The sequence below is a fragment of the Papaver somniferum genome, chromosome 2, assembly GCF_003573695.1.
Source record: "Papaver somniferum cultivar HN1 chromosome 2, ASM357369v1, whole genome shotgun sequence".
Taxonomy (NCBI): Eukaryota; Viridiplantae; Streptophyta; class Magnoliopsida; order Ranunculales; family Papaveraceae; genus Papaver; species Papaver somniferum.
In genome coordinates, this window is record NC_039359.1 from 164,095,089 (window position 1) to 164,119,783 (window position 24,695).

Here is a 24,695-nt window from a genome sequence, read left to right on the forward strand (position 1 = left end):
CCGCGAACTTGGTGCATGGCATACGCGCATATCGCATGGGTCAAAATATGTATTTTTTCCCACCCGCATATCGCATGGGTCAAAATATGTATTTCTGCCCACCCGCTCCACCCATGTAGAAAAAAAAATCCATGTAGAAAAGGAACTTGGTGCATGGCATACGCGCATATCGCATGGGTCAAAATATGTATTTTTTCCCACCCGCATATCGCATGGGTCAAAATATGTATTTCTGCCCACCCGCTCCACCCATGTAAAAAAATAAATCCATGTAGAAAAGGAACTTGGTGCATGACATACGCGCATATCGCATGGGTCAAAATATGTATTTTTGCCCACCCGCATATCGCATGGGTCAAAACATGTATCTTTGCCCACCCACTCCACCCATGTTTCACAATACATATATAAGAGTACGGTTATATAGTGGAGCTCCTCTTTAGTTTTCCATAATGTGGGACTAAAGATTCCACTTCATTCACCCAAAAAATGAGTGAGTATCCTTAAACCCTTAGGTCATTAGATCAATCCACACCAAGATCATAAAAACTTTTAATTAAAACTCATTTTCTCCAACATCAAGTGCGTAGGGGACTAGTAGACAAATTCCCCAAGACAAAATGCTATCTGATGAATCATTCCATGAAATGAGAAGTCGAGGATACATCTAGAACTCCAATCGTTGAATGCTAGATATTCGTCTGTTGATATGGTTTCAATTATCGCTAAGAAAAGCTATATCATGCTAAGTTTGTCCGTGCTTAGTACAGGGTATAAAAAGTCGACTGCATCACCAGAAATGACAACAAAGAAGGAACTTTACATGAAAAGCATGCAACATACATCCATATTGAACTCCCTTCCTTTTGAACTTTTCGGATACAATTATCATAGCGTGTTTGGATACACATAAAATAATAAGTTAGTTTGGATATAAAATTTCAGAACGACATATAGAAACAAAAAGATCAGCTTTTGTGAAGCAAAATACTGTTGCTTCCAACTTTTGCTTCTGGAGTATCCACGTTCTTAAATCTTGATTATATGAAGCCAATGATTCATTTAGCAGCATTACAGTTTAAATTCCCTTGCGATTTACAAGTTGAGTTCATATGTGTGTTTCTGTCCTTCTGTTCTCTAACAATAACCTTCGAATAAAAAATAGAGTAGGACGCCAACTTAATTTCACCCCAAAAAGTAAAGGTAATAAAGGAAAAAAGAAAATTTCCAATTTCGGAAATGCTATTCGACTCCCAACTCTCCTCCCTGCCGACGTGTCGTCTTATGTGGCTACCTGACGTGTACAAGAATCACACGCCTTTATCTTCCACGTGTTTTTTTTTTCTCAGTCTTCTTCTATTTACAGAACTCAAAATCAATAAATTAAGTCGTAGGATGAAGATCTCGGGGTTTAGTTGAAACAGTCAAAAACAATCAAAACCATCACCAAAACCCATGATTTATCCTGGTGAGATCGCACTTGCTAAACTAAGGGTTGGCAGCTGTTTATCATCCACAAAAACATCCCTAATCTTTGAAATCCTAACAAACTGAAGATCTAATACACATAAAAGCTGAACAAAAATTCATATGATTCAAAACCTTAAATTATTAATCAATTCCGATATTTTTGATTCTATCAGAGAAAGGTAACAAATAGTAACAGAATACTTGATTTTTTTAACAATCCATGCAAATCACTACGTCGATTGATCAGCAAGAATACCCTCTTGATTATTCTTGTTCTCATATGTCTATAGACTAAAATCTTTAATTAGCAACAATCTTTAATTAGACTAAAATCCAATTATTGTCTACGTCGATTGATCAGCAACAATCTTTAATTAGACTAAATCCAATTATTGTTCTCATTCTGTTCGCACACAAGACCATACAATCAAGACCATCAAATCCAGCAATCATCTTATTTGTTCGTGAAAATTTGTAAAATACTTAAGGAAGACCTAACTTATCGGACGGTAAGATGGGATACAGAGAGTTTAGGGGAAGAACAGGAGATGCAGAAGAGAGAGACAGAAAAAATAAAACAAAGAAAGAAACGAAGAATTCACGTGGCTTTAGTTTTTGGACACAGACTCTTGACATGTCAGACAGGGAGGAGAGTAGGGAGGAGAAGGGCGTGCGGAATAGTATTGCAGAATTTGAATTTATATCTACTCTATATTATATAAAGCCAGCTATCCTTAGTTGAAGTTACAATTTCCTTTACCATTCTACCCCTATTCCTATTAAATACAAGTACACTTTAAATAAATTACTGAGGGTATAATTGTAATTTAATTTATAAATTAAAACTTAAGATAATTACAAATTAATTCTCTGCTGCATTCCAGAACCATCTTCATCCTTCTGCACATTCATTTTTTTACTTAAAAATCATTTCACCGTAAGTGATTTCTCTAGAATGGTTCTCTTCCTATATAAACAAACATTTTCACCATTTCAATTTAATTTTTGCTTCAGAAACACGAATAAATTTTTTGATTTCCCAGCAGATCAAGATTTCAAAAATCATAGACAGATTTATCAAGAGTTCAAATGACGATGGAGAAATCACTCTTATCAGTGACATAACCTTTTCCCATCCACCTGTTTTCAACTCGTTTCTCTTTCTCAAACTAAAATTCTCTCTATACTTCAGATCTCTTGGAATCCTAACAAGTATACTATAATACGATCATCAAAAATTATTCAGAATCGCCAAGCAAGAACATACTATGAGTTTTAATTTCTGAAAAGATATTTATAAAACGATAAGAGATTTGTCTCTCTTAATTTATGAATTTGTTAATTTGGTGGAAGGAGGAATAAGAGTTGGTAAGAGATTCAACAATTTTTTTAAGAGAATAAAGATCAAGAATTGGTATGAGTTTATAGTGACCCAAAAGGTTCAATCAGAATGGCGATGAAGGAATCGTTGATGGTGGTGCAGGCTGTAGTGTGAACTGTGAAGAAGAAGCTGTAAAGGGCCTAATATTAGAATAATCAGACTACTATGACGACGTATGTCGACATTCTGTTGTCGTTCCTATGACGACATTCTGTTGTACACACTTTGTTTCCCTATTTTGTTGTTATTCTTGTTTTAAGTCTTCCGGATCTTTAGTTATTTTCCTTTCCTTATTTTTGTAAACACAATTGTAACCGTGTATATAAAATACACTGATCAATGAATTGAAACTTCACATTGTTGTGAAATCAAACAACCTTGTCAACCATTTCTTTATGGTATACAAGAGCTAGCTTAATTTATTTTTTTTGAGAATCCTAATCATCATGACTCTAGCAGAAGATCAATCAAACCTAAACCCTCCTAAAGTTAATCCTGAAACAGATATTGTTTTAACTCCATCAAGTCCATATTATGTACATCCTTCTGATAATCATACATCAGTCATCTATACTCCTCTTCTTAATAGTGAAAACTACTGCACTTGGGGAAGATGAATGATGAAAGCACTTAGTGCGCAAGGAAAAACAGGATACATAGATGGAACTATTGTGAAACCTACAAACCCGACAAACATCTCTCACTGGACGCGTTGCGATGATCTCGTTGGAAGCTGGATTTCCAACTCGGTCGATCCAGGGATTCGATCCAGCACACAGAACTTTCCTTCCGCGCGTGAACAATGGCTGGAGATAAAGTCCCGGTTCTCACATCACAATGCATCCAAGCTTTATGCAATCAAGCAGTCGATTGCAACATTAAAGCAAGAGAATCTGAATGTGACGATGTATTATACTCAACTCAAAACTCTTTGGGATCAGCTTACCTTCAGGCCGATCGAACCATTCATCTGCAGAGCAGGTAAAAATTATGTGGATCATCATAATCAAGATAGATCGATGGAATTTTTGCAGGGTTTACATGAAAGATTTTCCTCTCTGCGAAGCCAGATTCTTTTAATGGAACCTATGCCATCTCCTGCTAAGATCTACAACCATGTTAGGCAGGAGGAAGAGCAACAAGGTATCAATTCTTCCTCTTTTCCTACGATTGAATCAGCAACTTTATATGCTTCTCGTGGAGATTATCGAACCCAAATGTTCTCTGCACAACCTGGAGGAAACAACAACCATAGATCAGGCAATAACAAACGACAACGCCCTTTTTGTGACCATTGCAACAAGCACGGTCATACCAGGGCCACCTGCTGGAAACTGAATGGATATCCAAAGGACTTACCAAAGCCCAGAGACTCTGATTCTCATCCTCTCGCTGCTGCCACCATACCAGCGTCTGTGCCTATGCCGGTCGTTGCTGCACCGACTATCTCCGCAGCACAGTATGCCCGGCTTCTCTCGCTGTTGGATCCAGCCAATGAAGGTATCGATATTAGCCCCTCTGCAAACTTTTCAGGTACTATTTTATCTTGTCCGAATCATGTTTGGATAGTAGATAGTGGTGCTACTCATCACATATGTTCATCTCTTTCTTTCTTTACTACTTATACTTTGGTTACCAAACCAATTAGTGTGCAACTGCCAGATGGATCTCTTACCTCCGTGACACATATTGGCAATATTGATTTGTCTCCGACTCTCAAACTATTGGAAGTTTTTTATATTCCTAGTTTCAAATTCAATTTAATCTCGGTTAGTCAATTGACCAGTTCAACGAATTGTTGTCTCAAATTCTCAAAAGATTATTGTATCTTTCAGGACCTGTCCATGAACACGGAGATTGGATGGAGTAAACGCATCGCTGGTCTTTATCATTTCATGTTTCGTCCATTTTCTTTATCACTTTATGCAAATAAGCCCGTTGATACATGGCATCGCCGTCTCGGCCATCCTAGTATGGATTCTTTTCGTTTTTTAGCTTCCAAATTTGCTTATATTAGCTCTCGGTTTAATCATTCATGTGATGTATGCCCTATGGCAAAACAAACACGATTGAAGTTTAATAAAAGTCATTCTTTGTCTTCACGACCTTTTCAATTAATTCATGCTGATATATGGGGTCCCTTTGCAACTGAATCATTCACTGGTGCGAAATATTTCCTTACCATTGTGGATGATTATACTAGGTGTACTTGGGTTTATCTCATGAAAACTAAATCCGAAACTTTAAAGTTTCTCAAATATTTTTTTGCTTTTGTGATCACTCAGTTTGGTCATTCTATTACCAGCATCTCCTCTGGTATCAATAAATTTCTCATTCCTCAATTACAAACTTTTCGTTCTGATAATGGGTCTGAGTTCAAATCCACTGAATTACAAAAGTGGTTCCATCAAAACGGTGTTTTACACCAAACCAGTTGTGTTTATACACCACAACAGAATGGTGTTATCGAAATAAAACATCGACATCTTCTCAATGTTGCACGTTCATTACGGTTTCAATCCAACTTGCCTCTTCGTTTTTGGGGAGAGTGTATTCTCAACGCTGCGTAATTAATAAACTTAATGCCCACACCAGTTCTGGCTCACAAAAATCCGCATGAACTGTTGTTACATAAATCTCCGGACTATATGTCTTTGCGTGTCTTTGGTTGTTTGTGTTTTGGCTGAAACACGAGAATCTCTCATAAGTTTGATCAGCGTGCTAAACCAGGCATTTTCATTGGTTACCCCCATGGTCAGAAAGGGTATAAAATTTTTGATCTCGAATCAAAACATATATATGTTTCTCGGGATGTCGTTTTTCATGAGGATTGTTTCCCATTTCATGATATCAATACTCACTTCCAGGCATCCCCACCTGTGCAATCTTCAGAATATATCCATAATGATTCTATTTTTAATTCACAATCTTATACTCCTGTGCATTTGTCACAGTCTTCACTGCACCTGACAGCCATACAGGAAACTCCAATGTTACTGATTCTCTGCCGAGTAACTTGGATTCTGCAACCACTAATCCTTTTCCCATTGCACCTCCTGCTCTTCCTGTTCGCTCACAATCCTTTCCGAGCATCAAATCTCCCGGTTCTAGTTCGCCGAACACGCCAGTTCTCTCTTCGCCAGACACATCTGTTGTTACACGCACATATTTTCCGCCTGTAACTGCAGTTCCTTCTACCTCTATCCCTGCAGATGATCCAGGACCTACACATGCTCCTTCATCGGCCTCTGCAGTCCCTTCTGTGGACTCCTCAAATCTGCAGCAAATACCTGCAGCTCCTACAGATTCTCGATTTTCTCGTGCTAGGAATCCACCAGCCTATTTAAAAGACTATCACTGCTTTTCTACTGAATGTACTTTAACTTCAGTTCATCCTATGACTAATCATTTGTCATTCGACAAGTTTTCATCTTCTCATAAAGCTTTCCTTACTAAGGTTATTTTGTCCGCAGAACCCAAATCCTTTTCTCAAGCCACTCAATGCCCTAAATGGCGTGCAGCAATGGCGAAAGAGATAATGGCTCTCGAAGCAAATGACACTTGGATTATCGTTGATTTGCCACCAGGGAAAACAACCATTGGATGCAAATGGGTGTTTAAAATCAAATTTAAATCTGATGGTACCGTGGAGCGATACAAGGCTCGTCTCGTGGCAAAGGGATACACTCAGCAAGAAGGAATCGACTACTATGACACCTTTGCACCTGTTGCCAAACTGGTGATTGTTCGCGTCCTACTGTCTATTGCGGCAATTAAAAATTGGTCTCTTCATCAACTCAATGTCAATAATGCGTTTCTTCAGGGAGATCTAGATGAAGAAATATACATGCAAATTCCTCCCGGACTAGCTAGAAAAAGGGAGTCCAAAGTTTTTAAACTTAAGATATCCATTTTTGGTCTTAAACAAGCCTCTCGTCAATGGTTTGCCAAAATTTCCTTCGTTTTATTACAGGAAGGATTTCAGAAATCTCTATGTGATAATTCTCTTTTCACATATCATCAAGGCACAACATCTATTTTTTTCCTTGTCTATGTAGATGATATCATCATTACTGGCACAGATAATGATTTCATTATTTCACTTAAATCACGTCTTGCCTCTCATTTTTCAATTAAAGATCTTGGTCGTCTTCAATATTTCTTAGCCATTGAAGTTTCACGATCCTCTAAAGGTATTTTTCTATGTCAACGAAAGTATATTCTTGACATTCTTAAGGATTCTGGACTTACAGGAGCTCGTGTTTCATCATTTCCGATGGATACACATCTTAAGTTATTACCTACTGATGGTAAGGCTTTACCTGATTCCAGCTCTTATCGTCGTCTTATTGGAAGACTTTTGTATCTTACTGTCACTCGTACAGATATTACGTATGTCGTAAATTATTTGAGTCAATTCATGCAGCATCCGCATACCGCTCATCTTGATGCTGCCCATCGTGTCTTACGATATCTTAAAGGTACCATTGGACATGGTATTTTTCTTTCTTCGTCCAGTAATCTTTCTTTACATGGATACTCTGATTCAGACTGGGCAGGATGTCCTATAACTAGGCGTTCTACCACAAGATATTTAGTTACAATAGGTTCCAGTCCTATTTCTTGGAAATCAAAGAAGAGCCAACGGTTTCTCGCTCTTCGGCTGAAGCTGAATATCGTGCATTGACCAACTCAACAGCTGAGCTACAATGGTTGCGATATATTTTTAATGACATGCGCATTTCATGTCCTCTTCCTATTACCATCTCCTGTGATAGTCAAGCAGCAATTCATATTACTCAGAATCCTGTATTTCACGAACGTACTAAACATATTGAAATTGATTGTTATTTCGTTCGTGAGAAGTTGATTAGTGGATTGATTTTGCCGAAGTATCTTCCGTCCTCCGACCAACTTGCAGATATTTTTACAAAGCCTTTAGGTGCTCCACAGTTTGGCCGATTGGTTACCAAGTTGGGCGTTCATTCGGGCTCTACCGCTCCAACTTGAGGAGGGGGGGGGGGGGTATTAGAATAATCAGACTACTATGACGACGTATGTCGACATTCTGTTGTCGTTCCTATGACGACATTCTATTGTACACACTTTGTTTCCCTATTTTGTTGTTATTCTTATTTTAAGTCTTCCGGATCTTTAGTTATTTTCCTTTCCTTATTTTTGTAAACACAATTATAACCGTGTATATAAAATACACTGATCAATGAATTGAAACTTCACATTGTTGTGAAATCAAACAACCTTGTCAACCATTTCTTTACCTAATCAAAATAACTTATGGTCAATCAAAAATTAGGTTAAACATATTGGTTAAGGGCTTGGGATGAGTTTTTTCTTTTCTCTCTATCTTTTACACGAGGAAAATAATTAATGGGGGTTACATTTTTGTTTTCTTTGTGATAATCAAGCAAAATGCTTTCAGTATTACTCAAAATTGCATTAGATCTGACAATTAATGATTCTCGCACGCGCATTTGCGCGTGCCCGACGTTCTTGTCACACAGAAAGCCCCCCGAGTATGTAAGCGAGGGAGCTGAGGTTTATAGAGGAGAGAGAACAATTAGTACTCCAATTTCTAAGATATTTTATGATGAAGGATTATAGTTTACAGAAGTTTTGTGGTGTAAGCAAATAGTATCGAAACTTCCCCCTGTATATCAAGCTAATCAACTTACTAGTTGACTTGAGAAACCAATATAAACCCCCATGGAAATATTAATTGGATACTCAATACAGTACAAACCCCAAATTATGCTTCAAAAAAAACAAGCCCTTGTTAATACAAATATTAATTTGTAAAGTAACCAAAGCACTTTAGGTATGAAACCTTTAATTTCATCAGTTCCCCTTCGTTCTCAAGGTCGCCAGGGAAGGGGAGGAGAGAAATCACGCCTGAGAGAAAGAAGAGTTGAAACGTCCAACGTGTTGTTGGTTGGTCGGTCCTGTCCTGAGTACCCGGATAAGAGCTGACAAAATTGATCAAATCCATGTTTTGTATTGGGATCCAATAATCCAAAGGTTTTATAAATGCCTGTTATATCATGTGAACACAGGCCCTGTCAATGAATCCTCCCTCTATTGTTTTGCCTTTTTTTTCTTCTTTTTCTTCAGCTTCTGTCCTTTAAGCTTGACTTTTGATGCTTTATCTTTCATTTTTCTCGGAATTTCTTCGTCAGAATCCTGCAAATTCTACAACCCCATTCAAAAATGTTAACAAGTTGGCAATTCTGCTGGAACTTCACTGTAGGTTATGTAAAATGAAGCACCTCTGAGTCGCCAAAGGAGGAAACATGCCGAATTACATATCCCGAACTCGAAGACCCACCTAAATAACAGAAAGAAAACAAGAAAAATCAGTGACTAACCTAAATACATATAGACTCTATATCATGGAACCCTATACAATCCCGGTCATGGATGCTCTACAGTTAAGAGGTGTTGTGCCGCTGAGAGGAAACATAGTTATGTGTATATAAGATAAACACTATATCAAAGAACTAAAGGAAACAATAGAACCGTGCGACAGCAAAAGAAACGCGTGATTACTAGCTTTTACTGTGTCTTTCGCATTTTTGACAGCACGCTCAATAAGAGCTGGATTTATAGAAGCCAAGCCATCTGGGTCCTGCAGTTTTCTTTCAAGAAATTTTGCTAAAGCAGCCGCTTTGTTTGTAGCTATAGGTCCACCTGGGTGCGCAAGCCTAGTAGAAAAGAAGAAAAAAACAAAATGAAAATACGTTCGAAAGCCTGACAGAAACATTAACAACTACAGAAGAAAAGCTTTCTCCCTTTGGTGAAAGAACCATGATTGCAAATACGCCACTTGAAATGACTAAAACAGTATAATATACATAGCACTGATCACAACAATATTCAACGAAAGGACCACTTATTTTTCGATTATTTTCCCTTGTTCTGCTGTTTGTAGACAATAGTAGCTTTAGCATGTATGACGCTATCCTTTTATCCAAGCAAGCTTGATGTCACTAGTAGTATTAAAATCTCAGAGATTAAGCATCTTGGTCTCTTATATGACACGTATTTATCTGCTGTAACAGTTATACACTGAGCACTAAAATATGGTAACGTTTAACACATGTAATATCTATTGAATCATCGTTCAAGAGTTAAGAAAAACACAAATCTTGTACATTTGCTGGTTCAAGATGTAGATAGTAGAATCTTCTACAAATGTAATATCTTCCAGAGTTGTAACATTATTTGTAAGACTGAGCAGAAGAAGTGATATAACAGGTACATTTTTTTTCTCTTTTCGTCGTGGAAGATTAGTGACGAACTGGTATTAAGTATGATGGTTAATATGAATGAAATAAAAACATGGGAGACCCTCTAAAATTTTGATTTTTAAGACTTCCCACAATTTAAAAAGTCAGATTAATCTTCTAAAAATTGGGTATATTTCCTCTATTGAAAACCTAACTTAGGGTTTTCACATTACTTAGAACCTAACTAAGATAGAAAGGATTACTCAATCAAACATTCCCTAATAAATTTCAAGATAATCTAACTAAGAACCAGTGACAAAATAGAACTTTTTTTTACCTCAAACTGAATTACCAGATTCAGATACATAGAGCGGAAAAAGAAAATAGATTGAAGTGAAATTAAAAAGTGGAGAAGTTGTTACCTAGGTTGAGTCTTCAAAGAAGATTTTGGTGGTGGAGGAAGTGGAGCAAATTTACTACCTCTCAATGCTTTCCTTTCATCTTCTGTCAATCCGTCCAAATCTTTCACCATTATCCTCCCTCTCTGCTTTCTCTCTTTCTCTTCCTTATTAGTGATTAGTGATTACCGATGATTAACCTCTTTTCAAAATAAAACTGGGTATCACCCGGGCCTTCACTCCTGGGCTCAACATTTGTTCATCAGATCTAGAGCTGGCAAACGGGCGGGACGGGGCTGGCTTGTGACCAACTCGCGGGTTACGGGTTAATACAAGCCTAAGCTTGCGGGTTGAAATTCTTCACGGGTGGTCATTTATCCAACACGTGCCCGTCCCGGGTAAAGCTCGCGGGTTCAAAGGGTGCTCACGGGTTACCTGGTTTTTGTTGAGTCAACTCGCCAGAAATCGATTTCTGGGCTATTTTCTTCCACATTCAGGCCATCTAAAGTTCCTTTCCTACAAGCTACAACCTAAGTATCTAACATTCATCCAATTCATTTGGTATATCAATTCAAAAACTCAAAATTGCAAAACTAAACTAATTTTGCATTTAAAGAAACACAGACACAGATACTATCATACTAGTCATTAGTAGTTTACTTTAGTACTTAAGTACTTTAGTTACAGTTACACAGTACTTCATCAGTTCATGATGATAATTGATAAATAATGAAAATAAACTTCCGAGACCGAGACTGTAGATACCATTGTTTCTAATTTGTATCACCAAGTGCGACAATATTAATAACCACTTCCTGCACAAAATATATATTGTGTGGTTAATCAAAAAAAGTGTTAACTATCAAAAAAACATCTCCAATCTCTTTTCTATGCAATATTTGGAGATACTGGTAAGTTGCAAGTCATTGAAAACTACAACCACATACATTTCATGATAATTAACAGTTGTTTAAGTTGCAAGTCATTGAAAAGAACAGGGTGAAGGGAAGGTACAAACTACCATAAATGAACCTAACTATAGAGCACTATGATGTGTATGATAAACAGAAGCAGCGTAAAAGAACAAAACAGAGGAATGGTTACAAGAATGCCTGTAATATACCTCTTCGGCAGTTAATACTTACACTAAACCAATTATAAAAGTTGGAATTACATTTCCATCACAATAAATCCATTGTCACATTGCATAATTCTAAAAACCAAATTGTACACTTCACATAAAAAAAATTCACAATAGTCCACAACTGTGGCTACTAACTGGTTAAACCACTAATACACAAAGCATAGAGATCCTAATAGTATGCATGATCAATGGAAGCAGTTTAAGTTTAATGTACATCATGAACGAATAGCTACAAGGATTCTCAGATGCACCTCTTTGGCATTTACCAATTACTTCAGAACAAACCCAATGCCGCATTCCAAAAACCAAAATCGGCATTACACATTAAAAAAATTCACCAGAATCCACAACATTGGTTACTAACTAGTTAACTCACAAAATCACACAAAACTATGAGACAAACTCTTCATTACCGACACAAGAAAGTACAACTACATAGATAAAAAATAAATTAAACAAAACCATCCAATCATTCATAATGAGAAACAAAAGTACAGGGCACATACCCGACGCTTGAAACGTTGAGGTGGGTCACGGTTCCTCCTCTTCTCTCTAGAACGAACTCTCACCACATGAGAATGAATAGCACAGGACACACAGTAAAGCATCTTGGCGTACAATTTGGGCAAAGTGTATCCTACACATAAAGAATCAATCACCCACCCAAAATCAAAATCAATCTATAAATCACAGTAAACACCCAAAATCAATCCAAAAAACAAAAAAAATCATTTCCAAAAAACACATACCATCATAGACACAAGCTTCCTGAACATCTCTAACAACAGCTTGTTCAACGATGTTCCTCACCAAAAATCTCTTGATTGCCTTATCCTATTCCAAATCACCACCACCACCACAAAAAACAACTACTGAATCAGAAAATCTACATCCATTCATATCAGATCCCAAGAAAAAATCAAATCAAATCTGTGAAAATGAAATCAATTAGTTACCACAGTTTGAACAACGGATGAAGTTAACATGACCACGGCCATGTTTGTTACGACCACCATTACTTCGCTTAAACGTCTACAGAAATCAAAACAAAATCACCAGAAATTCAAAATCATAAACTTGTATAAATCAACATCTATCATGAAGATTGAAACATGATTTAGGGTTCATTTGATTGAAAGAGAGACTTACCATGTTGTGATTTGCAGCCGCTTCTTCTTCTTCCTCTGAAGCTCAACTTGAGAAATCTCTCCGAACCGAAGAAGAAAGATAGGGTTTTTTCCGTTTTATACGATGGAAATTTGGATGACACGTAACAAGCTACGTGTTTCAGTTTCAGCAGGGTATGAAATTACGGGTTACGGGCTAGACCGCGGGTTTCACGGTACGGGACGGGTTAACCCGTTTCTTCACAAGCCAATAATTGTACAACCCGCGCCCGTCTTGTTTAGTTACCATCCGGGGCGGGTGCGGGTTTTCACGGGACGGGACGGGCCAACCCGCGGGTTTTGGCTTCTTATTTTGGGCACCACTGTTTTTTTGGGACCATTGTTTTATTTTGGGTAAGACATTAGAAGTAAATCTAGGTCATCCCTTATCTAGATATTTCTATTAATACCTAAATTACCCTCCTGATTAATTTTGGGTAATGATTAGTGAAATTATTAGTGAAATAATTAAGCTAAAGATAATTAGTGAGATTAAATTAAAAGATGAGTTTTTTTAAAAAGAAGTAGAATTATTGAGAGAGGAAAGTTAGAGAAGATGAAGAATAAAAACATGGTGAAAATTATGGATTTTACCAACCACAACAGAAGGAAGCGTATTTGGGTACCCAGGTATGCTTCAAACTTAGAAAATGTTGGTCGAATTGGTCCAAATATTCATAAAGCTGTAAATTTTTATAAAAATTTCAAACTAGGTTCAGGTAGTTCGGTTACCAAGTGTGAAGAACAGGTAACCGAACACGTAGTTCGGTTAATAAATGTCAAGAACATATAACCGAACACAGATTTCGGTTTCTTTCTTCAAACACGCAGGTAACCGAACTTTAGTAATAAGATTTACAGAGGTATTGTTCGGTTGGTTCGCAAACTTCAACGCAACCAAGTTCTCAACCAAACTGCAGGTTAAAAGTAACCTAGTGTTAGAAGTTCGGTTGGTTCGCAAACTTAACAATTTTTGCGATCCAACCGAACTGCACTTGCAAATGCATATATGGAATTATCCCATAGTTCGGTTACTTTGGAATTTATTTGTTGCCTTAATAGGTAGAGTTCGGTTACCGAGTTTCTAAAATTTCTTTGTATCAAAGGTAGAGTTCGGTTAAAAGTATTTTTTGCGAATCAACCGAACTCTCGGTTCAGTTAAGAAAAAATTAATTCGTGATAACCGAACTTTTTTGCGACGAAACCGAACGTTTTGCGACGTAACCGAACTAAAAGTTCGGCTGAGACTTTTTTTTTGCGACGTAACAGAACTTTTCTCTGGAAAAAACTTCCATTAATCCTCTCTGCAACTTCCATTTTCAACTCATTTTGATGATTACTTCTCATTTTTCCAACCAAAAACGAATGACAAGTAATGGGTTTGTGAGAATATCTTTGTTAATGATTTGAATTAAGCTATATATATAGAGGTGGTGGTGGTTGGTGGTGGTGCTAATCGGATGTGGTGGTGGTAATCGGTGGTTGGTGGTGGTGATATATAATCGGAGGTGGTGGTGGTGGTAATCGGCGATGGTGGGCGGTGGTGGTGGGAGGAGGTGGTTGGTGGTGGTGATAATCGGAGGTGGTGGTGGTGGTGGTGGTAATCGGCGATGGTGGGCGGTGGTGGTGGGAGGAGGTGGTGGTTATATATATATAGGTGGTTATTAGGTTGGTTTTAAATTAAATTAGGTTAAGGGTAGGTTAGTCATTTCAACGCTTTAGGACATCCCTTATAACTATAGGGAAGGTGGCCTAATAAAACCATGGTCCCCTCAAAAAAACCATGGTCCTTAAGAAATGGTTCTTTTTTTCCGTGTTAGACTGTTAGTGATAGAGAACCCTGTTATCCCACTCCCACATACGGAATTCATTAGCGCATTACTCCCGATTAAGGTGTGTTTGTAAGGGGCGTCTAATAGGTATGCAATGAATTGTATACCCTTAAACAGTTTATACTCCCTCCATCCCACTATTAGATGACCTAGTTCAAGTATGCACAATTCCTAAAGCAAGAAATGAAAGGGAGCATTTTTTACCATTATACGCTTATGATAATAATTTGTAAAATTTATAATTGATTTATCCCTCAAACTATACCATTGATTTTCGTAAACTTTATATCATTGAAAATCATTCTAAACACCTAAGTAACGAATATAAACATGGATATCAAATTATACATATTTCTTATAGTACCGATAATCTATCAAAAATATAATTTTAGAAGTATCCCTTGTTTAATGAAATAGGTCAACTAATAGTGGGACAACATTTTAAACTAAATAGGTCATCTAATAGTGGGACGGAGGAAATATTACTTACGTCTGGCTGCTTATTGTAATTTTCTGAGAAATTTATTAAGAAAAGAATTACACTTTAGTGTTAGTTTCAATAAGGTCGTGAATGGATAGACAAAGGGAATCCAAGAGAATCTCTAGATGAAAAGATATCTGCAAAAGAATGCAATAAATTAAATTTCAACTCCAAACATCTAACTAAAGTTAGTAACACCTGCAACTATTTGGCAACTTAGCAGCATAATAAAGGACACTATCTAATATCCACAAAGCATTCACTTAACTGATCGGTGGAAGTCTATAAAAGAGTTACCAAAGATTGTAATTCACTTTATAGCACACCATCTCTTTGTGCGTATGGAATTAGATGCAATCTCAGCTTCTCCTACTCAGCTCCAGTAAACTTGCCAGTTCCAAACTCCTAGAGACTACTCTAATGAATGAGAGATTGTCGTCATTAATAATCACTACCTACCATTACCAAAGTATTTGCATTAGCTTTCATAAGATTCCCTTTCTTTTACTGAAAAAATTATTGAAACTTTGGAAATACAAATCAGAGAGAAAAAAAACAGAAGCCATGTAGACTGTATTGGGATTACACACAACAACTTTAAACATATAATTCCTACATTTAGTAAAAGAAACCCGCTACATCCAGCAATCCCAACTATCTACAATATGTCGTCAAATTGGTCACATGATGCATCTTCATTATTTATAAGCAAGTAGAGGTAAGAGATGTATACACCTGATTGTTGACCGGGTAATTCTATTTATCAGCACACTGTGGTGTGGTGATTGGAACCTACTTCGCATCAAGTGTTTTATCCCTGTAGGGCTAAACTACTAAGTGAGCAGAAATATAAGGTTGTCATAACCTCAGATGACTATATATATCTGACTGTAAAAAGGCATCAAAAAATGAGTTGAGTATTTTTATTTTTCAGTTCCATCAATTGAAATACATTGTTTTGAGGGCCTTAATAATTTTTCCCATATGAATCACATTCTAAAATAGGTTATATGGTAAATCTCTAAAATATGGGTTCTCATCAACATATAACAAAGTATATATAACCGCTAAATAATATTCAAACTCCGGCTATAAGAACCCTGAATTTTCTTGAAATAACTCAATTTAATTGAAAATGGGTGTAAATAATTTAACCTAACATTAAAAGAAAAAATGTCATATGCAACAGTTCACCTTAAATTTACAGACTAACTGATCGAAATATCGCATTACCAAGTCCTTATATCCCAGAACCTTTCTGTTGTTTATAATCCTAAAAAGAGCTAGGTATCACTGATATATAGTCTTCTTAATCAATATCATTGATCAATTTCTTCCTCTCATTTACAGGAGGGAGAGAAACCTGCAGATGGAACAATGGTATTTCATCTTATATCCTTAATATACGACAAAGATGTCAGAATAATATCTAAAGCATGAAACAAAAAGAAATTTCATACAAATTTTCACCTTGATTCTTCTCGTTTTGTCTGTAAAACTGGCATTGAAGTCAAGGACACCAGTCAAAAAGATAGTTTTCGTGCACGATTCCTCAAAAGGATCTATATTATGCTAAGGGAAGGAAGCTAGGCTTCAAAACCTTAATTCCCATTGGGAAAATCTTCGTATGGCATATGAAGATTCATTTGATGAGTTTAATCACAAAGTGCATAAAATTATTAATGCATCTTTTGAATTGGTAATACTATTCCTGAAAAGGACATTGTGATAAAAATTCTCAGATCGCTGCCATCTAGATACGATTCTAAAAAGCATGCCATCGTTGAAGGAAATAACCTTGATACGCTCTCCAGAAATACGTTGGTTGGAAAGATAAAGATCTTTGATCATGAGCATACATCCAAAACCGAAAAGGATGTTACCTTCAAAGCACAAAGAAACACTAAATTACTTAACAAAGGTAAAAGTGTTTGTGTCTCTGAAGATGATCTTTCTGAGACTGATTCATTAAATGAAGATCTTGATAAATCAGTCTCGATGATCACAAGACAGTTTAGAGATCTCTTATTAAAGAGAAGTAAACGGTTTTTCAGAGACAAACCTAGGTCACCAGTTAAACCTCATAATCACATTCCTCCTAAAAACATGGATGCTGACGAGGATGATGAAGAGGATATGACACAGTGCTTTAAGTGTAAGGGTTTTGGTCATTTTTCCAATGAGTGTCCAAACCGTAGAAAATACAATGGGAACAAAGGTCTTGCTGCAATCCTTGATGAAATGTCGGATCAGTATGATTCTGATGAAGAAGGAAAATCAAGTGTTGCACTTCTTTGTGGAGATATTGATTTTGATAATTGTAGCAATACATACATCAATCTTGATATCCTTCCAGAAGATTCAACCAATCTGGAAGAAAAATTAACCCTTCTTTTGGAAACTCCTTGTGTGATTTTTCAATTACCAATATTTGTTTACCCGCTTGCACATCTCGGGGATCTGAATCATCTTATTCATTGACATGCTTATTGTTCACTCAAAGGTCATGAACTTTCTAAGTATTTCAAGTACAAACACAAGATGAGATATGTCAATAAACTTCAACGGAGATCAAATCGCCTGGCAGACAAGCTTAAACTTGTTCAAAAAACCGCTGAGGTATGTAAGATTTTATCGTCTTCAAAGAAGTTGATTTCCAAAGATAGGTCAAGACCATTAGAAAATAAAGTATGGTCTAAACATCTTGACAGGCAGGGTTCTATGAATTCTCTTCAAAAGGAACATGGTGGACAGATCGTCAGCACAACTTGATTGTGTTGATTAGTGTTTCTTGTCTCATGTGTCTGTTCAAAAGAGACAATATTGTGCACTCCTCAGGCTTTAAGAAAAGTTTTTTTTCCTCTTTTCTTAGTTGTTTTTTGGAATTCCCTGTCATTCAATAAAGGAGGGTTATTCTCGACAATCCTACTCTCTTTAGGGTTGTGTGTGCGTGCGTAAACCTGTGTGGATAAAGGTTTTGTAACCCTACATTCCTTTTCCTTCTCTGAAATTGTTTTCATCTTAAGATTGCCTGTTGAGTTTAAATTGTGATTTCCTCTCACAAACCTATACACACATGGATACTCCAAGCATCATGTCTTCTGATGGAAAACATGTTAATATGATTGTTAAGCCATCAATCATGAAGGAAAAAGAGAAATCTCCGTTGTCTCCAACTTTGAAAAGAAAAAGAAGGAATGTGAGGAAGCCAAGAGCCGTTCCTTTAAATTCTCAGAAGTTTTCTGGTGTTCTTGAAGAGTTGAAGGAAACAAGGAAGGAGATTCAGCAAATAAAGGCTCTTGTTATGAGAATTCTTGAAATTCAGAAGGCCCTGATTCGACATCATCAACCTAGAAGGTTTGTTAGAATTGACTGCTTTCTCCGCGAACCTTATGTTCCCATGGTTGTTGACGACAAAGAGTTCGGGGACGATAAATAATTCTTCAGAGGTCTCAATGTCTAGTAAATCTTCTTATGAGAATTTTTATTCTTGTTTTTGTTTAGAAGAATTACTAGGGTTTGGAATAGCCATTATTGTGATTACACATAGATAGTTCCAAACGTTTTCATCTTCAATGTTTTTAGATTTATTAATTTAAATTCTAAGTTATTTGGAAGATGATTTTTGCAATTTTAATCTTTATGGTTTTATATATTGCAAATTGTTATGGGATATGTGTGTTTGCGTCCGTGAACTATGATTGTCTCATACTCGTTCAAAAGTTATCTCTATTATGTTGATATGAATTTATTGATAAAAAAATAGAATGAACTTTTGACTTATAAAAGTTAAAAGCCTTTTTGTCATTGTTTTGATAAAAGAAAGGATAAAACTTTTGTTTCACAAGGATTAAAGTCTGTTATATGTCATTATGCAAATAGTGATGAAAGATAGAATGGATCCTTGTATATTCTGCAGTATTGGTCGATCTTCGATCCACATCTTTGTGCATGTACTGTGTTGCTCCATAAGTTTGCTTATGATTGAGCATAATCAATTGAATTGATCATTTCCATGATTTGTTTAGTTGTGTTGCTCCGCAATTTCTCTTATGTTGAGCATGACCGATTAAATTGATCACCTTCTTGTGGTTAATTTAGTTGTGTGATTCCAATTGAATTAATTACGAGTCTTCTTGTGATTAATTAATTGTGCATTTCGATTGGATTAATCATGAATTCTTTTATGGATAATTCAATTGATTACTTTGGATTCAAATTTATGTTTTCATGTGATTTGATTTTTTCCAAAGAAATCCTTCTTTTCTTGTGAAAGTAAGGTCGCTTTTGTTGTTCTTTCGGGAATGACATTTTATGGGGGAGAGTTCTTTTGAACTTGTGCTTAATTGCCATATCTTTTTGGGGAGTGCGGCTGTGGAATATTTTAGGGGTTATCTTGTATCTTTATAAACTCCTTGATGAATGCATTTAGCTTCGCCTTTATGATTGCATCTGAATTTGTTGGTATGTTAGTACATCTTTGGTCTTGAAGTATCTCCGTGGAAATTTCATTAGGATCCCACTAATTTTCGTATGTTTGCCAATTTTATTGACAAAAAGGAGGGGAATTAATGTGTAGTTCATACTACAAATACATATGGTTTACGGATCATTAAGTAAGGGGGAGTGGTTTTCATGTTGAGATAAAGTATTGACTAAGGGGGAGCGATATATATCACCATAGTATTGTTGTCAAAGTTGTGATACAATTGAACTTTGATGCTGTGTAATAATATTATGACACTGTATAACAATGATTGAGAGCATTTGTTTTCTCATTGTTATAGCTACGGATCCTCAACAACGATGATACTAAACTTACAACCTTTGGAATCATTGGAGTACTTGGAAGTGACGAAAATTTCGAGTCTGTTGAAGATGCCAAGGAGATCAAGCATGTGGATGAGAAGCTTCAAGTTTTATTTATTTTATAATCCATATGTATTGATAGTTTTGTCACTAAAATTTACAAAGGGGGAGATTGTTAGAGCATTGCTCAGTCGAACTCGCATGCGTTGCTATCTCAAGCATGTTTGTCAATGTTAGTGATCAAAAATATAAGTCTTGATTTCTAGCCTATAGATGTCTCGGACTAGGACATAGATAGTGTATTTGAGCTTAGATCTCTCAGCGATCATCATTTGAAGACGAAGAACTACTAAGGGGTGCTTGTGGAACTTCATCAGAAAAAGGTATGTGGAGACTTAAACTCATCTATCACTTGGAAAGTCTATTTCTTCTCTATCTCCTATATTGAGACATAAGTCGTGTTACAATATAGTTTTCTATTATACACATTTGAGATTCCGAGCTGAGTTCATCTCGCTTATATGTTTCTCGAAATATGTGTTGGCAAGCTTTCGCTTTAGCCATGTTCATCTTACATTCGTGACGAAAGTCCGAATAATATCATATGAAAATTTCCGAGTTACATCTAACATGGTTTGTGTGATACAATCATTTGATGTTGCCTTGGAATGTTTCATTATGATAACTTCAATAACTTGAAAATCGCTTTGATGAAAAATAATTTGTGAACAACAACTATATAACGTCCTTTAAGAAAGTTTCAATGATTGAAATTAAAAGTTGATGAGATAACCATCCTTGGATATAAGCATATATAGTGTGTTCGCACATTAGTGTATAAATCCATAAACCGGGAACCAATTGTATGCGTATGTGTGTATACAAAAATTGGTGAAGAAGACAAGATAAGTATGTGTACCCGTACGCATACTGGTGGAAGTTTTCAAACCGAAAATAACTGCTGGGTTTAGGAATTACAAACTCCTAAACTAGTCACCTTAAGTATGCATCGTACGCATACTGGTAGGACTTTTCGAACCGAAAATATCTGTTGAGTTTGGGAATTACAAACTCCTATACTGGTCACATTAAGTGTGCGTACCCGTACGCATACTGGCGGAAGTTTTCCAACCGAAAATTTCTGCTGAGTTTGGAAACTTGACAAACTCAAATCCAATTGCTTAAGTACGCATACCCGTACGCATACTTAAGCTGGTTATTTTGTTAAATCGTTCGGTTCATGAACTTAAACATTTAAATCTTAAGGGATACAATCTTCGCAAACCGTGGCTATAATATTCATGATTGATTCAAGCGAATCAAACCGATTTGATTTTGATTGTATCTTCTATGCAATTGAAAAACTCTTAACTAGTTTCATTTGTGTCATTTGAACTAGTTATGTATTAAGATGAATAAGGTTAATATGAGAGTAACCATGTGGCTAACCTCGATTAACTATTTGATGAGCCAACATGAGTGTACACGTTTGGGTACGGTTCATAAACCTAAATGAGGGTGATAGACGCATTTATGTGTCTATTTTTATCTCAATTTCCTATATTATTAGTACCTATTTTTGTACTTATGTTGGTATTTTATGTTTTTGTAGGTGTTTTTGGAGAAATAAGCTTTTGCGACGAAATTGGCTCGAAAAGTGGTATTTGGACCCCCGGGAGGAATTATTAAAAGCACCCCAGACCCGTAAGACAACTGTTAAATGGACCCCAGCAGTGGATAAAGGATACCCAAATTACTAAGGGGTACCTCAAATTACTATCGGCACCCGATCAGTAGGATAAGGGGCAACCATCTTCCTTATTTGAATTTATGGTTTTGGCGGGAAAATGGTTTTCCACAAGCAGAACTTAAGGTTCGATTATTAGAGGGCTTTTAACGCGATTCAATTGCTATATTTAGTTGGGCTGGACTTGACTGAGTTAAAAGTACCTGGTTTGGCATTTTGGTTCGATGGACTTGGACTGGATAATCGGGAAAAGAGTTGCAGCGAAGGTTTGAAATTCAGGGTTCGAGTTTGGTTGAATTTTAATGTAACTCAATCGCAGTTTTCGGCTAGAATGGATGTGATTCGACAGTACAGGGATGATATGTCCCATAGATTCTAAAAAACAGGGATGAGTTCACCGGTTTGATAAAACATGGAAGAAACAGGGTTAACGGGAATTTTTGTGGTTTATGTTTGGAATATCCGTGACAGAATGGAGAAGGAAAACTCAGCCAAGATTTTATCTACCTAATATAGAGAATTTGGAATGATTTAGAAGACGTGCGAAGGGGTTATAGAGAGGAAAACCCGTAGCTTGGCAAGGAAGAAAATAAGAAGATTTTCACGAGATTTTTAAGGCCTGTGGTGTATAAAAGGGGATGTACGAGTTCTAGGGAGGTTTGTCGAGAGTTTGGTACGCTTCAGAGGAGAAAGAAAATCTACATAGGTGAACTGCAGCGTTGCAGCAGCAACATGTGAGGAAGAAGAAGAAGAGTTGCAGAAGACACATTAAAAGTGTCGGTCTGAAGAACCCTAGTTGAAGAACATTGAAATAACGAAGACAGTCACGGATACTGTGGCTAAAACTACAACACCACAGACAGTCTTATTTCTCAGCAGTCTTATTCTTTCTGTTTCAGTTGTAACAGCCTCTCTGCAACACCTATAAACATTGCGATTGAACTGTTTTATTCCTTTTGAAACTCTTTACCTTTGTAAACACTTTTGAGCCATGAATAAATATTTTGAGCATATTTTAACCATGTAGAGCTAAACCCCAACACTGGGACAATGGAGGAAACCATGTTTCACAATTGATTGGTAACTATAATTGATTCTTTTTACTATTTGCACTTGTTTTAATTGATTTATGATTTTTATTAATTAGTTGTGACTTTGTTTGATGATGTATGCTTAGACTTAGAGATTTTGATGCGCCATGCTTATGATCCACAATTAGTGTTTTACAAAATCTACTATTGGCAAAGAAATAGAGTCAACAAAAGAGCTTGAACTGTCTATAATCATTATATGAACCAATTGATCGTGATTAAGGGTGGAATCCTGAGTCCCAGTCTCTCGAATTATTGATATCATCCTTTACATATTTTTGCTAGTTTTAGTATTTTCTTTCATTAAGTCTACAATCAACAACTTCAAAAGTCCGAGAATCAAACCCTTTCTTACCACTGTAAAAACTACATCAGAGGGTATATTTCATTTGTGTGTGACAAGCTAAGTTCGATCTAACGGTTGAAATATATTAGCTTGGTTGAATTAGGTTTTTCATCTAACAGTGGTTATTGAATGCTTTATTACCAAGGTAACTTGGATTGCAAACCCTGATTTGAAAACTATATAAAGGAGAACTCTAACAACTGGGAAACCTAATCCCCACACCTCTTGTGTGATACTAGTTGTATAGCTAGAGTCGATTATCCTTTAAATTTAGGTTTCTTCTAGAGACCCCGTAGGATAACGACTTGAAGATTTCATTGGGATTGTGAAGCCGGACCGATACTACTTCTCTTGTAGTTGTATGATCTGATCTTGTTGTTTCTATCGTACGAGTACAATTGTAAAATTGGCTTGAGATTTATTTCTCCGATAGGAAAGATAGAAAAGTAGTCACAAAAAACTTCGTCTCATCGTTTGTGATTCCACAATATCTAGTTTCACTATCATACGATTTAGATTATTGTGAGGTGATTGATAACACTAGGCTGTTCTTCGGGAATATAAGTTCGGTTTATCAATTGGTTCATGTTCAACTTGATTAATCTAAAGAAGGAACAAAAATTCTTGGGTATTTCTGTGGGAGACAGATTTATTCATTCCTATAGACTTTTATGTGTGAGACAAATTTGTTTATCAAGTCTTCGACTTTGGGTCGTAGCAACTCTTGGTTGTGGGTGAGATCAGCTAAGGTAATCAAGTGCATAGTATCCTGATGGGATCAGAGACGTAAGGAGCGCAATTGTACCTTGAATCACTGTGACATTGATTAGGGTTCAACTATAGTCCAGTCCGAAGTTAATTGGTAGTAGGCTAGTGTCTGTAGCGGCTTAATACAGTGTGGTGTTCAAACTGGACTAGGTCCCGGGGGTTTTCTGCATTTGCGGTTTCCTCGTTAACAAAATTATGGTGTTTGTGTTATTTCTTTTCTACATTATATTTTGTTATATAATTGAAATATCACAGGTTGTGCGTTAGATCAATCAATTAGAATATCCAACCTTTGGTTGTTGATTTACATTGATTGACAGTTGGATATTGGTCTTTGGTACCATCCAAGTTATCTCTCTGGGATTTAATCAAGACTCACAGATTTCCATTTGCTTGAGTAAGGATTAAATCGAGAGATAAAGATATTATACTCTTTGATATACTTTACTCTAGATTGAGTCCGACTGTCTGGTTGATTCTCTAGAAAGTGTATTGGAGTAAGTCCTCTCAGATTGCCAAACGAATTGTTGGGTGTAGTTGTTAGACCCCTGCATTTTCATAACTTATCAAAAATAATATCCGCTTCTTTCTAACCTGGTACATTCACTACACCATTTTTAGTGTTTAGTAACAGCCTGGTTCAGTTGCAAAGAAGGGTTGCTACGATTTGAATCTGTTACGAAAGTCGATATTGTAAATTTTCGCAACGGCTTCTAAGCCGTTGCAAATTTTCGGTTGCAACAGTTTAAAACAGTTGCGAAATTGACACGTATCAACAGTTAGTCAGTTACAAAATTTGAAACCAGTTTTTTAAAGAA

At 36.4% G+C, this 24,695-nt stretch overlaps 2 protein-coding genes across 3 annotated transcripts; both read right to left on the bottom strand.

Moving 5' to 3' along the window:
- Window positions 1-8,501: 8,501 nt before the first annotated feature.
- Window positions 8,502-10,669, bottom strand: LOC113354228. 2 transcript variants are annotated; one of them, XM_026597630.1, is made up of 4 exons: window positions 10,518-10,669; window positions 9,416-9,570; window positions 9,136-9,194; window positions 8,502-9,049 (listed from the first exon to the last, which is right to left on the bottom strand). In XM_026597630.1, the coding sequence occupies exons 1-4, from the start codon at window positions 10,625-10,627 to the stop codon at window positions 8,945-8,947; spliced, it is 429 nt and encodes a 142-aa protein (XP_026453415.1). In that variant the 5' UTR covers window positions 10,628-10,669; the 3' UTR covers window positions 8,502-8,944. The 2 variants fall into 2 exon arrangements, with proteins under 2 accessions (XP_026453415.1, XP_026453414.1); XM_026597629.1 differs by having other exon boundaries at window positions 8,502-9,058.
- A 1,098-nt stretch (window positions 10,670-11,767) lies between these two features.
- On the bottom strand, window positions 11,768-12,644 carry LOC113352376 (40S ribosomal protein S26-like). Its single transcript, XM_026596200.1, has 4 exons — window positions 12,594-12,644; window positions 12,387-12,471; window positions 12,144-12,274; window positions 11,768-11,806 (listed from the first exon to the last, which is right to left on the bottom strand). Exons 1-4 carry the CDS (start codon window positions 12,633-12,635, stop codon window positions 11,768-11,770), a joined length of 297 nt encoding a protein of 98 aa, XP_026451985.1. The 5' UTR covers window positions 12,636-12,644.
- Between the last annotated feature and the right edge of the window lie 12,051 nt (window positions 12,645-24,695).